Raw genomic sequence first — 17,157 nt, forward strand, 5'->3', positions numbered from 1 at the left:
GGGTTTTGGTGTGGATGTCCTTTCTGTTTGTTAGTTTTCCTTCTAACAGTCAGGACCCTCAGCTGCAGGTCTGTTGGAGTTTGCTCGAGGTCCACTCCAGACACTGTTTGCCCGGGTATCAGCAGCAGAGGCTGCAGAAGAGTCAATATTGCTGAACAGCAAATGTTGCTGCCTGATTGTTCCTCTGGAAGCTTCATCTCAGAGGTGTACCCAGCTGTGTGAGGTGTGAGGTGTCATTCTGCCCCTAGTGGGGGATGTCTCCCAGTTAGGCTACTTGGGGGTCAGGGACTCACTTGAGCAGACAATCTGTCGACTCTCAGATCTCAGCCTCCGTGCTGGGAGAATCACTACTCTCTTAAAAGCTGTCAGACGGGCATTTACATCTGCAAAGGTTTCTGCTGCCTTTTGTTTAGCTATGCCCTGTCCGCAGACATGGAGTCTACAGAGGCAGGCAAGCCTCCTTGAGCTGCAGTGGGCTCCACCCAGTCCGAGCTTCCCAGCAGCTTTGTTTACCTACTTAAGCCTCAGCAATGGCGGGCACCCCTCCCCAAGCCTCACTGCTGCCTTGCAGTTAGATCTCAGACTGCTGTGCTAGCAATGAGGAAGGCCCCATGGGCGTGGGACTCTCTGAGCCAGGCACGGGATATAATCTTCTGGTGTGCCATTTGCTAAGACCCTTGGAAAAGCGCAGTATTAGGGTGGGAGTGACCCAATTTTCCAGGTGTTGTGTGTCACGGTTTCCCTTGGCTAGAAAAGGGAATTCGCTTACCCCTTGTGCTTCCCGGGTGAGGTGATGCCCCGCCCTGCTTCGGCTCTCGCACCTTGGGCTGCACCCACTGTCCTGCCCCCGCTGTCCGACACACCTCGGTGAGATGAACCTGGTACCTCAGTTGGAAATGCAGAAATCACCCGTCTTCTGTGTCGCTCACACTGGGAGCTGGAGGCTGGGGCTGTTCCTAGTCAGCCATCTTCGCGCCTAACCACAGATTTTTAAACTATGTTTAAATGTACACGATGCCATAAACTTTGTTAAGGTTGGCTTCAGTGATTTTGTGTCCAGGTTGCTAGATCCTCCCTGCCCAAAGCTATACAAATATTATCTTAGGTTTTCTTCTAGAAAACTTAATTTACCTTTCACATTCACATCTGTATTCCATTGGGGATAAATTTTTGTGTATGGTATGGAGAGTGAAGTGTCACAGATTTTTGTCCATCGTTAAGTTCAGTTGACAATTTGTTGAAAAGTGATTTATTTCTTTATTGCACTACAGCACAAACTTAGTAATTAACTAGAAAACTAGATCTGTATAGATCTGTTTCCAAACTGTATTCCATTCCACTGATCTATTTGCCTATACAAAGCCTAACTAAATTCCTGATTTACTTTATAATACATCTTGATACCCAGTATGATAATCAAGCTTTGTTCTTCTTTATATAGATCACTGCAACTATTCTTGGCCCTCTGCACTTCCACATGAAGTTCAGAAACACTTGTAACTTTTTACAAAAGAAATGCCTGGATTTTTATTGATGTCCCATGACATCAATAGATCATTTTGGGGAAAACTGGCATCTTTTGCAGTAGTGAACTTTCTGGTCCTTGATGTTATATACTTCTCCATTTATTTAGGTTTTGTATGATTCGTCTCAATGATGTTTTGCAGTTTTCTGGGTGAAAGACTTGGACATTTTTTATTAGAATTATTTCCAGCTCTAGGATGCTTTCTGCTTAATGGCAAACGTATGTGACCAGGTAATTCAGAATCCATAGTCCTCTTCTCTTCTCTACCTAAGACCTTCGAAGATTTCATCCAGTCCCATAGTTTATAAACCATTTCTTTGTTGAAGACATACATGTTTATTTTCTCCACTCTGACTTCTCGCTGAAACTCCAGACTCACATGAATAGCTACCTACATACCCGTCCATCTATATCTAGTTGACAACTTAAACTCAACAGGTGCAAGACAGGATCTCTGATTTTCCCCATCCCATAAACATTGCACCGTTTCTCAGTTCACTGAATGACAACTCCACTTTTCTGGTTTCTTGGGAACAAACTTACAGGGTCGGCACATGCTCGCCTCAGGCACACCTCTTCCAAGCCTGTTTTCTGTCCCTTCAAAATGTATCCAGGACCTGACCAGTGCCTCGCTACCTCCACGTTCAGCTCATCTCAGCACATACGCAACTTTCTCGGATTTACTCAGAACATTGACAGAGTGTAATTTTCCCTCCATGGCTTGTTGTCAACAGAGCTAGCAGGAACAGTTCTTTAAATTGTTGGTGAAGACTCACTAATCATCCTGCATTGGTATATCATCCTTAAAACAGCCTACAAAGCCCTCTATGCATAGGCACCTCTCTTCGCACCATCCAATTCACAACCCCCATTCTTCTCTGCTCTCAGGTCTTCCTTCCCAGTCCCCGTTTCTCTGCTCTGGCTGCACTGGCTCCTGGGTGTTCTCAAATGCTGATGGTAAGCCCCTTATGTGGGGCTTTTGCTTGGCTGAATTCTTACCAGGATAAGACAAACACCCTTAACTCCTTCAAGGCTCCACTCAACTCTCCCTCCACCAAGATGGCTTAACCTAACCACCCTATTTAATACTTCGCCTTCTCGTTCCTCCCCTAAGAATAAGTACTCCCAGTGATTCTTTTTCTGCTCTGCTTTTTTAGTTCTTCAATTGCATTTACCACCTACTAACATTCCATATTCTTCACTCATTTATTATGGATGCTGTAGTTTGCCTGTCCCTTCCCTGTACAACACGAACTGCATGAAGGCAGGACTCAACTTGGCAGATGTACACAAAGTTCCTCGAAGTGCACTCAGTACACTCTTGGTGCTCAGTAAATGTTGAATTATTGAACAAAACCAAAAAGGGAATGTCTTATAGATGCAAAATGATGATCAACTTTATGAGTGATCAGGGAAACTAATTGAAACAAGACACCATTCCACAACCATCAGATTTTCTATATGTACAACTCTTAGTCTGATGGTAATCAGGTATTGCTAAAGATATAATAAAACAAGGGCATTCATACACTACCCTGGACCAAAGCAGTTAGAATCCCAAAGGAGAGCGAGTTAGCAAATCTGTTTTATCATGCCAGCCTAGAAAGATCCTTGGATCAGTACAGTGAAATATCCAGTGCGATACCGTTTGTCAAAATTAGAAAGTAGAAACAAACTACCCTTTAGTCAGGAACTAGGAAAATAAAGCATTTACAGTTTTAAAGTAAATTAACAAAATTCTACATTTTTTTAGCATAACAGTCTCTCCCATAATACTCAGTATAAAAGCAAATTGAGGCCAGGAGCAGTGGCTCACGCCTGTAATCCTAGCACTTTGGGAGGCCGAGGTGGGTGGATCACGAGGTAAGGAGATCGAGACCATACTGGCTAACACGGTGAAACCCCGTCTGTACTAAAAATACAAAATTTAGCTGGGCCTGGTGGCGGGCACCTGTACTCCCAGCTACTCGGGAGACTGAGGCAGGAGAATGGTGTGAACCTGGGAGGCAGAGCTTGCAATGAGTAGAGATCACACCACTGCACTCCAGCCTGGGCAACAGAGCGAGACTCTGTCTCAAAAAACATAAATAAAATAATAAATAAATAAAATAAAAGCAAATTGAAAGTGACACAAGCACACACGTGTCAAGTGATATTTAATATGTAACTACTCTTAGTAGTACTATTTTTTTTAGGGATATGAATACACACACACATGAAACTTTTAAAAATATAAATGGGAATATTACATTACAACTTTAGAGTGTGTGATAAGAGAAAGAACCAATGATTTGGTGGAGTGGAGGCTAAAAATGGTTGCATATATAAGATTTTGTTTTATGAAAAGTTCTGGGCTGGGTGTGGTGGCTCATGCCTGTAATCCCAGCACTTTGGGAGGCCAAGGCGGGTGGATCACCTGAGGTCAGGAGTTCAAGACCAGCCTGGTCCACATGGTGAAACCCCATCTCTAAATACAGATAACAATAATAATAACTGGATGTAACAGCTCACAACTGTAATTCCAGCTACTTGGGAGGCTAAGGCACGAGAATCACTTGAACCCAGGAGGTGGAAGTTGCAGTGAGCCAAGATCATGTCACTACACTCTAGCCTGGGAGAGGGAGCGAGATTCCAGCTCAAAAAAGAAAATTTAAAAGTTCTGAGGCAAATAGGGCAAAATGTTAACACTGGTGGCAGTAGGAAAATAAAGGTCTACTATCTGCTGTACTTTCCTCTATATTTAATGATTTATCTTGACTATTTTAAAAATACACCACACATTCCATGCCTTACACAAGGTGACATAAGTGTTTTCTTTAAATGTGTAATATGTGCAAAACAAAGTAGTTGAGACTCGCGGGTAGCGTTTTTCTTTGCGTCCACTGTGAGTTTACCTCCCTTGCAATCGGTGTGCAATATGCAGGAAATAGAAAACTGTAAATCAGACCCATTCAGGGCCTGCTAATTTTTGCTGGTGTTTTAGCTAAACCTTTTTTGATTCAACGGCCGTAAATAGGACTACATAGATCCTGCTGCCTCTGAACGTGAGTCCCTCCGGCAGAGATTTTTCAGTCACTCTGAAAAATACCTGGAAGTAAATAGAAGTATGGTAAAATTTTATGAATAAGGGAGTTTGTATTACCCATTTTTGCCTTTGTGTTGGTATTTTAAATAATGAGGTTTTGAAATAGAATTTTTAGCAACAAGTACACCACCAGAGCAGACCATTCAGATACAGGTAGAAAATGTCCTTCTGGTGTCAGCTTTTTTCTCTGGTGTGGCTGCTGCCACCTAGCGGGGCATTGCGTGAACAACACTGACTGCGCCAAAGCTGCCTTAGATCTGCTTCAAATACACCTGTCAATGCCAAACTTATACTTGGTCTGTGTGCCGTAGAAAGCTTACATTATAAATATAGATCTGGAAGTCTCTAAAGGAATCCTTTTATCCTAAAACGGATAGCTCAGCATCTAGCTCACCTATCTCTCTGCATCCATGACAGACTGAGGTCCTGTGTGCTTTATCCCAGTCTGCACTCCTGAATTAACTTCGGTGAGCCTCATTTTCCTCCTCCTTCGTTGTCAGACAACACCGAGGCACATTTTGGTGGGGGTTTTGTGAAAGCGAAGTGAACTCGCTTACGTTACAGCTTTGGGGTGAGGACACGTTGGATGCACGGGAAGTAGCGCTACTGTGTTCTGTCTTGCAGCCTCCATTTCATTGTTTTCGACACGGAGATGGCTCATGACATCCTCAAGGTCTGGGACGGGCCGGTGGACAGCGACATCCTGCTGAAGGAGTGGAGTGGCTCTGCCCTTCCCGAGGACATCCACAGCACCTTCAACTCACTCACCCTGCAGTTCGACAGCGACTTCTTCATCAGCAAGTCTGGCTTCTCCATCCAGTTCTCAAGTAGGTGGCACAGCTTGCTTTGTCTTTACCTTGATATCAGAGTCTTGCCATGAACACAGAACGCCCTTCATTTGTATTCTCCAGCGTCTCCTTACGCAGATGCAATGTGTTGAGCCTGATTTGAAGTTAGGAAAACGCAGGTTGCAGAGAAGAGTTCTCTTCCCCCATTGCTGGGTTCATGGCTGAGGCCACAATAACAGAAGCCAGGTTAACAAGAGAAATGCATAACCAAACTTATTTGATGTGCATTTTGCATGACACTGGAACCTTCAGAAACGAAGACCCAAAGAAAGAGAGAAAATTGTGTGTTTTAATGGACAGTCGTGCAGAAGTATGATTAGAGGATGAAAAGATAGGATTTCGTGGTGATAAACTGGGAGGAACTTAACAAGGCTGCTTTTCTCCGCTTCTTCCCTGTGTGTCTATGTCTTCATTCCTGTCCTCTGCATCCTAGGCGTGCCCTTCTGGAATGAAGGTTTCATGACCTGCTTCCGAGGAAGGCCAGATAATTATTCTATGGTCTGCTTCAGGGCAGAAGGGCAAGCGGAGGCTGGAGTGGCTTTGCTGCTTCTGTAGTTTCCTCAAAACTGCATACTTTGGAGTAGTGTGTTCTGAACACTGTCAATATCAAAGGAACAATTTGTTTTAGGGAAATCTGTTCATTATAAGGTCAGGACAGGCAATGGACCTACTTAGTTATATGAAAAAAAAATGTATAACTTTAAAGGTTTCAATTAGTCAGTAAATGTCTAGACTTGGATACAAGACAGATGTGGGTCTCTACATAAATGTAAAGCCTGTCTTCAGGGTTCCCCTAACCCAGCCCCAATTCCAGGTTCTCTGCATGCCTCAGCCTGACTCCTTGTTTATGTAATGAAGTCTCTGTGCAAACAACCTGCTAATCACACATGCTTTGATTCTCTACTCGCAACTTCCCGGTTCAGGACGGTCCTTGAATTTTTTTCCACCTTAGGGATAAAGTTTCAAGAAGCTAATATGACAGAGGAGCCTTTGCTGAATTACTAGTGTGAAACCACATTTGCACACATGGACTATTATCTCCTAATGATAATTCCCATCTTTGCTGTCTAGCCCATTTTTGATGAAAGGTTTCCGAAGAAGGAAGGAATGGAGATATTCTGTGGCAGTTCAGCCTTTTATTGCCCTCTGGATGGCACCGTGGAGAGATGCTATATAATTGGGCGGCACACAAGGTCAGCCGTCATCATAAAACAAGTAGAATTTGCACACAAACACGTTCAGATTCAATTTATCTCTTGGCAGATCACTGGCAAGTCATATTTAGGATTTACATAAGAAAATTGACTTCGGTCAATTTAATGCTTTAAAAGGTTGCTAATAAAATCGAGGTTATAGTCTGCACAATTTTTTACCTCTGGTTTCACTGTGCTCCGAAGCGGTAACTTGCAAACATGTGCCTGTGGAATAGTACTTGTACACGGTAAAATTTTCACTGGTCCTTCACAAAAATATGAAAGTAAGAGTGTTCCAGCTCTCCTGCCTTGGAGGAAAAAAAAAAAAAAGTCCTTTACTCCAAAATTATGTCACTCTTGCTTTTCGTTGATTTTCTTAATCTTGTGAAATGGTGGCAAGAGCAGATGGTAGATTTGTGATTCATTGGCCTTATTTGGCAAAACAGAAAAGTTGAGAAAGTTATGAGATTATGTTCTTTCTCCTCTTCTTTCCATTCTGTATTTTCCAGGCATTTTTTTCAACAGGTTTTATTTTTTTAGAGTAGTTTTGGGCTCGCAGTAAGATGGAGTGGAAGGCACAGAGTTCTCACGTGCTCTCTGTCCACAGCACACAGCCTCCTCCACTGTCAGCATCCCCACAGAGCGGTCCATTTGTTGCAATCAATGAACCTGCCCTGGCCCATCATTATCAGCCGATAGCCACAGTTTTCTCCGGGCTCACTTTTGGTATTCTGCATTCCATGGGTATATTAGTCCATTTTCATATTGCTGTAAAGAACTATCTGAGACTGGGTAATTTATCAAAAAAAGAGGTTTAATTGAGTCACAGCTCAGCAGGCTGTACAGAAGGCACGGCTGGGAAGGCCTCAGAAAACTTACAATCCTGGCGGAAGGGGAGGGGGAAACAGACACATCTTCCATGACTGGAGAAGGGGGAAGAGAGAGTGAAGCGGGAGGTGCTACATGCTTTTAAACAACCAGATCTCGTGAGAACTCTATCACGAGACAGCACTGGGGGATGGTGCTAAACCATTAGAAACCACCCCCATGATCCAGTCACCCCCTCCAGGCGCCACCTCCAACACTGGGGATTACAGTTCAACATGGGTGGGGACACAGATCCAAACCACATCAATAAGTTTGGAAAAATGCATCTGTAGTCATAGCCTCACATAGAGTCATTTCCCTGCCCTAACAATCCCCTGTGTTCTGCCTATTCATCCCTCCCTTCCTCCTAGTTCCTGGCAATCACTCTTTTCACTGTCTCCACAGTTTTGTCTTTTCCAGAAAGTCATAGAGTTAGAATCATGCAGCGTGTGGTCTTTCACGTTGTCTTCTTTCACTTAGTAAGATACTTTCAAGCTCTAGGTCTTTTCATGGCTCTGTGGATCATTTCTTTTTATCACCGAATAATATTCTGTTGACTGGTTATACCACAATTTATTTACCCTTTTTATTTTTTTCCTTGAGATGGAGTCTTGCTTTGTCGCCCAGGCTGGAGTGCAGTGGCAAAATCTTGACTCACTGGAGCCTCTACCTCCTGGGTTCCAGGGATTCTCTTTCCTTATCCTCCCGAGTAACTGGGATTACAAGCATGCACCACCACACCTGGCTAATTTTTATATTTTTAGCAGAGACAGAGTTTCATCATGTTGGCCAGGCTGGTGTCAAACTCCTTACCTCAGGTGCTCCACCTGCCTCAGCCTCCCAAAGTGCTGGGATTACAGGCATGAGCCACCTTGCCCAGCCTGTTTACCCATCTTCTTATTGAAGGACATCTGGGTTGCTTTAAAATTTTGGCAATTATGCCTAAAGCTAACTATAAACAATCTGTGTGCAGGTTTTTGTATGGACATACGTTTTCAGTTCACCTGACTAGATATCTGAGAAGAGGGTTCCTGGATTGTGTGGAAAGAATGTACTTCGTTTTATTCCTGGCCTTTTAAAATCTTCCTGTTTTAACAATGACTGTTGAAACCTGGTCATCACTTCTTTTTTTCTATATGTTCTTCATGATTCTCTCTTCAGAGAACATCTTTCTAACTTGGGTTAAAAAAAAAAAAAAAAAAAAAGACCCTTTATTATAATTATTTGAGGATCATGGACATGTTTCTTCTCATGTAATTAATTAATATATGAATGTTTAGGAAGAAATAAGCATGAAGACACCATAAAAGTTTCTACAGAAGTGATATTTGCTTACTTTTATTTTACTCAGTTTTCCATGTGTACTAATTTGAATCATATGAAATTGTCATTTTTGTGTGCAAAAAATGATTGAATGCTGGCTATTTCACATGGTTTAACGTAACACTTGGATAGGATCCATCCCTCCAGCCCTGTCATTAGTTAATAAATCCCAATTCTGGTATAAATTTTGAGAAATACTCACTTAGGAGCTAGAATATAACTTTGACTCTGAGGCATTTAAATGAAGGAGTTTCTGCAAGATTGTCTTTAGAAGTTTATTGAAAGGAAAAACAAGATATAAAAACTTAGAGTGGTACAACATTTAAAAAGCATAGTCTAGACTATAACTCTGGAAATGTGAGTTTCTGTCTTGACCTCTAATGCTTTGAGACTGACCTTTTGTCTCTGTTATTTTTACTTTATTTATGAAATGAGGATAGAGTATCAATTTCTAAGGACATTTCTGTCTTCCAGAATTCCACCCTAGATGTCATTTATTTTCCCTTTGGCCCCCAAATCTACTATTTTCTCCTCCTTTAACTACTCTGTGGCTCTCAAGGCAAACCTGTATTGGGTTCTTCCAATAAGGAGCTCCAGCAAGGGTGAAGAGCTGGGGTAGGAGGGCATGTCAGGGCACAGAGGCCTCGTATCCCTCTCTTCAGGTACCCCGGAGTCCGCTGTACCCCATGATCCACACGGACTGCTTTGCTCAAGCTGCCGCATTTACCACCTCTTTCCAGATTTCTGTACTAATTCCAAGTAACCTTCCTGATACGGTTTGGTTCTGTGTCCCCACCCAAATCTTACCTTGAATTGTAATGCCCATAATGCCTATGTGTCAAGGGTGGGACCGGGTGGAGGTGGTTGGATCATGAGGGCAGTTGCCCCCTTGCTGTCCTCATGACAATAAGAGAGTCTCATGAGATCCGTTGGTTTTATAAGTGTCTGGCATTTCTCCTGCTTGCGCTTCTCCTTTCTGCCACCCTGTGAGGAAGGCACTTTTCTTCCCTTTCACCTTCCTCCATGACTGTAAGTTTCCTGAGGCCTCCCCAGCTGTGCTGAACTGTGAGTTAATTAAACCTCTTTCCTTTATAAATCACCCAGTCTCAGGGATGTCTTTATTAGCTGCATGAGAGGAGACTAACACAATCCCTTCTTCCTAGAATTTCCAAACCCAACCTTAGGCAAGAAACTCTCAAATTATCCCACTGGGAGTGTGTCATATGTGTCATATGGGATTTTAAATAATACAGTTCTGTAAAGGACCTTGGCAAGCGTATGAAATGGCCATGAGTGTGCTACAATCATGGCTGTAAAATAAGTCATTTTCCTAAGACAAATCGTATCCAGTTCTAGCTCCCATGCATTTGAGTTGACAGGAAGTCGAATACCGCTCTGTTTTTAAAACCTGCTGCCAGTGTTGGATGGCCAGGGAATTGCAGGATGATTCAGTGAGGTGAGTACAGAGAGGGACTTGGTTCTACCTCTGCCCTAGTCGTTATATTCCCTCTTGCTCTCATTTGGGGGCCACTGGTCTGGACAGTCACAGTAATTCGTCTCATGTGGTTCTCTCTAAGGATGTTGGGCTAGAACACGAAGACCCTGGTCTGACCACCCCAAAGCCAGTCATTCAGCCACTCTCCACAAAAGGTAGCTTGCCACTTCTGGGAACCATTGAGAATGGGGTACCAGTCTCCATCTCCCTGAGAACCTGATAAACATTTGACTCCTACACCTGATAAACATTTGACTCCTACAACTGGAGTGTAAATCGCATGTCCTGGTTTTCTAGTTTTAGAAAAGAAGATTCCTATAACCCCTCAGTCATAATTAAGAAACCGACCCAGGAACCCTGCTTCATTGCAGGAGAAATGGGGCTGTTTTGTCCCCTTCGCTCCACCCACCTTCCTCCCCTCACTGGGGAATCCAGCTATGAAACTACATCAAGCTGGTGTCTTTCCAAGCCAAAGGTGGGAAACTCTTCACAAAGTGCAAAAGAGCCTGCGCATCACCCCCAAGAAGCCGTCACTGCTCTTTTGTAGGTGGGAGGATGGAAATCTCTCATTTATTTGTCTTTATGAACCTGGTACCAAAAACAATGAGGAACTTTACCTATAAATTAGATTGTGTTGTGATTCATAAACCATGCTAATTCTATAATCTAAAACATTGGAATTAGTTATGATTTTAAACATTCGTAAATAGAACTCAAAAAGAAATGTTTTCCTTATATGATTGATGTTTTAAGCGTGGCCATTGTTGCCAAGCAAAAATGACATTTATTCAATTGTATTAAATTAGATTTCTTGGTAGGCTATTTTTACTTGATTCTATGTCAATAACATGTGAAATAAGCATTAGAGGGGTGATTAAATTATTGGAGAGAAAACAGTCATCTGAATATTTGTTTTCTTGAAGACATTTGAATTACCATATTTTTCCCAAGCACAGTTTGAAAGTACATTTTAAACAAGAATTTAACATCAGGGTTGCACTACCTCTCTATCTTGTAATTCCACGTTACGTTGGAGCTTTTTAAACACTTATTTGACTCTTTCTTCTTGAAACACTGTCTTCAACTGTTTTTCATCTTATCATTCTCTCTTGTTCCTCCTTATTCCAAGGGCCACTCTGTCATTGGCTCTTTGCTGATTCACATCTTTCTTCCCTTGAAACTCTAAAGATCAGACGCCAGGAGGGCTTGTCCTTGGGTCTCCTTTCTTCTCTATCCATAAATTTTTTAAGAAGCAACAAACATTAAGATACCCATGAAAGTTTCTACAGAAATGACACTTCCTTACTTTTCTTTTACTCAGTTTTCCATGTGTACCAATTTGAACTGTATACAATTGTCATTTTTGTAGGTAACAAATGATGGAATGTTGGCAATTCCGTGTGGTTTAATGTAACCTTTGGATATAATCCATCCCCCCAATCCCATTACTAGTTAATCAATACCCAATTCCGGTACTCCTTAGGAAACACCAGTCAGCCTCCCAGCCTTCTCCCCTGAGCATCCACCTGCCTTCTTGACGTCTCGGCTTTGCTGCAGAGATGCAGAGAGGCAACTCAACACCTGAAACTCAACCACGGCCCTTCTTCATGCCTTTCCCAATCCTGGTCCCCTTGTCGTCTTCCCTGTTTTGGTAAAGTTGGCTCCATCCTGCCAGTGGCTCAGGATGAAACATTTGGAGCCATTTTTAGACCTCTCTAGATCTCACAACACACAGAGAATCCAACAATGCATTCAGCGGGGTCCCTATTCAAAATAGATCCAAAATCCAATTCTCCCAACCTTGCCCTGCCGCCTTGGTCTATGTGGCTGGGGGTCTGAGCCGCCTGCCTTGCTCACGGGCTTTCTTCTTCCTGCACCTGCGTACTTTCTGGCCCAGCTGAGCACAGGCACCCAGGTGAACCTTTTCAGTGGCAACTCTGGCAACACCTCACTTCTGCTCAGAACTCTCCACTGTCCTCTCATCTCGGCCAGAGTGATTTCTCATTCTCCCCACTGCCAAAAATAAAGGCCACAAAACCCTCTTTGAAAACTTCCCCCAAGCAGTTTTCAACATCGTCCTCAATCACCATCCTCCACTCTGGCAAAGCCTATAGAAACCTGTACTCAGATGCTAGCCTCTCTCAGCTTGGGTGTGTGTTCCTGTTACACACTGGACTGGCCTTCCCCACCCTGTTGTACAAGAAACTCCAGTGTGCGCTTCTCACGTTTGAAGGTTTCTTTAGCAAAGCCAATCACGTTGTCACTTCCAGTTCCCAAACACAATGTTTATACTTCTATAATAGTGCTTAGCCCATTGTGGGTTACCATTTTATTAAAAGAGTAGATTAAGTTACTTGAGGGCAGACGGTCTTTGTTTTCCTAGAACATGATATATAATCAATACTCAACAAGTGTTTGCTAATTAGATATGCTTGAAAATTTTCCACGTGCATAAATATTGAAAATATTAGTATGACTTTGATTGCATAACGAATAGCTCTTCATCTACTGTAAACAATATGTAACTGAGTTACAACTGCAAATTGTAACTGAGTTTAGCTTAATTCAAAATTTTTCATAGTGAGGCCTTTAATGATAAATGTGTAACTGCAGTTTCAATAATGATATGGTGTGGCTATGTCCCCACCCAAATCTCATCTTGAATTGTAGCTCCCACAATTCCCACGTGTCATGGGAGGGACCCAGTGGGAGGTAATCGAATCATGGGAGCAGGTCTTTCTTGTACTGTTCTCATGATAGTGAATAAGTCTCATGAGATCTGACGATTTTATAAATGGGAGTTTCCCTACACAAGCTCTCTCTTCCCTGCCACCATGTAAGATGTGACTTGCCCTTTCTTGCCTTCTGCCATAATTGTGAGTCCTCCCCAGCCATGTGGAACTGTGAGTCAATTAAAACTCTTTTCTTTATAAATTACCCAGTCTCGGGTATGTCTTTACCAGCAGCATGAAAACAGACTAATACAAATAGCAAAAAATTCTTTCCCCTCTGGATTATTTTATATCCAGTGTTGATAAATAGTTTAAAGTAAATGGTTTTTGTATAATGTTTATTACCAGAAGTACTTGATACTGTAGACTTGCTTTGGTTAGTAAACAACACATTATACCTATTTAATAAAAGGGCTGCATCTGTGTTGACCTGTTAAGTGTTATAATTCTTGATAAAGTTATTGTACTCGAGATTACTTAAAATTTTGATACCAGTTTGAAATCAAGCAGAATAGTTTTATAAAGTTCAACGGTCATTTTTTAAGTAACCACAGTTTTTAATCTATCACCTGGTGAATTTTCTTCGTTAAAACTGATCTTTTTTTTTTTTTTTCACGGCTTTAAAATAATCTTGGGGCAGGAACAACTGTCTAGTAGGAGGATGGAAAGGCCAGGCACGGTGGCTCACGCCTGTAATCCCAGGACTTTGGGAGGTCAAGGCAGGCGGATCACGAGGTCAGGAGTTCGAGTCCAGCCTGGCCAACATGGTGATACCCCGTCTCTACTAAAAATAAAAAAAATTTAAAAATAGCCAGGCATGTTGGCATGTGCCTCTAATCCTAGCTACTTGGGAGGCTGAGGCGGGAGAATCGCTTGAACCTAGGAGGCAGAGGTTTCAGTGAGCTGAGGCGGCACTACTGCACTTCAACCTGGGCAACAGAGCGAGACTCCATCTCAAAAAAAAAAAAAAAAAAGGATAGAGAAAGTGCTTGCTCATCTTCCATGCTTCATGTCTATGTGCATTTGACGGCCATCCATGGAGTAGGGTTGTGTCCCAAAATTCCCTGTATGTGCATTTACCTTCACTTTACTGGAAGACTAAATTTTCTCCACTAGAAAAATGAGCTTTGGAGGCTCATGAGATATCCAAACCCCATTAAAGGGCCACTGTCCTGCCAGCGCTGCACAGTGTGTAAAACAGAAGGACATGAACTGACTACTGCAATTATGTTAATTGTAATCAGCCTAACACTTTTCATTAAAGCTTAATTACCGTTTAATCATGCATAAAACTCACGAAAATGGAGTTCAGCACACAAAGCTGACCTTTACCCTGGGGGTTAAACAAACGCTCAGCGTGGCACTGTCAGCCCCCCCAGTCCCAGGGAAAAATGGCTCTGCAACCATGTTGCATTCTCAGGTTTTGCGAGATTGATTGCTCCGTAAATAATGGTAGTAATGTAACAGCTACATGACACCTCTCCCTAATTTACTTTATTGAAAGATAATTTAATAGGTGCATTTTCATTTTAAAACATCATTTGTTGTTCATTATGGGAGTGGCCTTTGGTGCTGCCCATGGCAGAATAGGCTGGGACTGTTTTGTGGGAGAGAACCAGCTGTAAACCTATGTGGTTGACGGCCTGAGTTTCTATGCAAGGGCAGCACAAGACAAGTGTAGCTGGAGCCATCGCTCCCCTCTGCTCTCAGCATCTTCCTCATGGGACTGGTAGAGAAGTGGCCATACATTTTTACGGTTGACCACTTAAGATCATAGATCGTGAACAGCGTAGGCCCAAAGAGAGCTGCGTCCAGCTTTCCAAACCGTGGACACCTGGTCCATGACACAGATGCGAAGAACACGTGTTGAATTGATTGAAACTAAGACGCTGGTTTAGCTGAAATTCTAAGTCTTGTATTCTGGGGGATGACAGGATTTTAGCTGTGATGCATTTTCTCTAATATTAGCAAGACTGATTATGAATCGAAGGAGAGAATCAAGACATGTAAAATGGCACTTCTCCTATTCTTGAGGATGGAGCTTTAATACTTATTACTCAATAGAATTTCAGCTTCTTTCTATACAAAAATACTAGCTAGAATATCACTTATGGCCACCTTTCTGCTGTCATGAATCTAGCTCACATTGGGAGGGTGTTTGTTCATACCTCAGGCAACAGTCATTTCAGGCCTCACTGTTCCCCAGGACCTTGGGCATAAAATTTTCTGATAAGTCTCAAACCCCCAGTCAACACAGGAGTAGGTAGGCAGAGGTGGACAACATTACCTCATGGAGAAAGAAATGGTCCACATTTAATTCACTGGATTATCACGATGTCTTTACACACATGTTATTCTGAAACAAATTGCTTCAGTAATGAGAACGTAGAAAATGCCGCTCACCCAGACAAACATTGAGAGGAACCATCTGACCACACCCTGATGGGACAAAGTCGCCCTGGCCTCATTGTGCGCATGACGGCGCTGGTGTAATCGTTTTGAAGTAAAAACTTACCATCCATTATTCACTCACTCATTCATTCATTCACGTATCAATTCACTCATCCACCCACAAATATCCTGTCTCTTCCTATTGTGCCCTGAGTACCCCGTGGGCGTTGGAGATCAATGCTGTGGGAAGCAAAGATTGGCCCGTCCCTCACAAAACTTCCAGGAAGGGCAGACAGAGGCAACTGAGCCCACACAGGGCAATGACCCTGGCTTCACGGAATCCTGTTCCCCTCTGGTATAATCCTTATCTCTGAGGCTGTGCCCTCTGCTGCCCTTTGATCTCCCACCCCAGTGAGTTAGGACTCTGTGCAGGTCCCTATGGCCCCTGCCAGGGCCCTGCACATCCCATCGATGCTTGGCCCAGCTGGGTGACCTCAGCCCCTGCCTCTGTACCCTTTGGTCTCCCAGCTCCACTCCCATCAGCTGCTGTGGGAAGCATGCAGTGTGCCCCGCCCCACCGGGAAACCCAAAACATCAGACGTCAGCCCATTATTCTATACTGCTGCTTCTGTTTCCATCCCTGCCTCCTCACTTTACATTGGCGCTTTGCTTTTGCTGGAACACATTTCTTCCCTATCAGCGGCAGTTCCATCCTCAAAATCCAGTCTCTGACCAATGTGTTGTGTGCCCTTGTCCTGGGAGCTCGCTGGCCCAGCATCTGCCCGAATTCTCTCCTCTGGACTCTGGAGAGCTCCTGAGGAAACCTTATACTTGGCAGCTTGTTTACCACTGTACATGCATGGCCACCAACCACGCAATGGCTCAACTGCCACCATTTATTTTTCTAGCAAACCCTTGCTCCAATACAGCTTCGTATTTCAAATCCTCCCCCTCTTTCCTCAAATCATCCAATGCATCAAGACCTCTTACATACAGATGATCTTGTGGGATATGACCCAGTGGGATGTCACGCCTCGTGAGAGGCAAAGCTATCAGGGTGTTTCCCTTCATTTCCTTCCAAGAGTCATGCAAGCTAGCAGCGAGCCACTCTTTCTCACTCCTGTTACCTGAGAATTTCGCCCGCTTTCCCAGGCAGTGGTGGTCCTCCCACAGACGTTCCTGCTGGCTGCCCGGGGGTGACCTCTCAGTGGGAGCCTCTTTCCCTCCTGATTTTCACCCTTCACTCTCTCTGGCTTCTTACTTCTAGAATTTGAATATGCTCAAGTCTCTGACATTTAAAAGTAATACATAAAACTACCATCGTTCACATTTGAGTGTCAGCTTGTTTGTCTTCTCCTTTTATAACAAAATTTTATACCTTAGTCTGTGCTTGCTGTCTGCATTTCTTGACCTCTAAATTATTCCACAACCCACCTGGTCTTGTATTTCTACACTCATCACTCTGTAATTACTGCACTTGTCACTGTCATAAATACCATGCACCTCAACCAATTCACCTGAGGGTGGTCCTGTTTTTTTGTTTTGTTTTGTTTGTTTTTTTTGACAGGGTCTCACTCTATCACCCAGGCTGGAGTGCAGTGGTGTAATCTCAGCTCACTGCAACCTCTGCCTCCTGGGTTCGAGCGATTCGCCTGCCTCAGCCTCCTGAGTAGCTGGGAGTACAGACGCCCGCCACCA

General features: G+C 43.3%; 1 protein-coding gene across 1 annotated transcript in view; it reads left to right on the plus strand.

The window, feature by feature from the left end:
- The window catches only part of CSMD1 (CUB and Sushi multiple domains 1), a 666,897-nt gene that overhangs the window by 291,115 nt on the left and 358,625 nt on the right, over nucleotides 1–17,157 (plus strand). The window contains exon 16 of the mRNA XM_011968609.1: nucleotides 5,235–5,437. Within this exon, the coding sequence (XP_011823999.1) occupies nucleotides 5,235–5,437 (203 nt within the window). The remainder of the gene's footprint in view (nucleotides 1–5,234; nucleotides 5,438–17,157) is intronic.

Source organism: Mandrillus leucophaeus, unplaced genomic scaffold, assembly GCF_000951045.1.
Source record: "Mandrillus leucophaeus isolate KB7577 unplaced genomic scaffold, Mleu.le_1.0 Scaffold85, whole genome shotgun sequence".
Lineage (NCBI taxonomy): Eukaryota > Metazoa > Chordata > Mammalia > Primates > Cercopithecidae > Mandrillus > Mandrillus leucophaeus.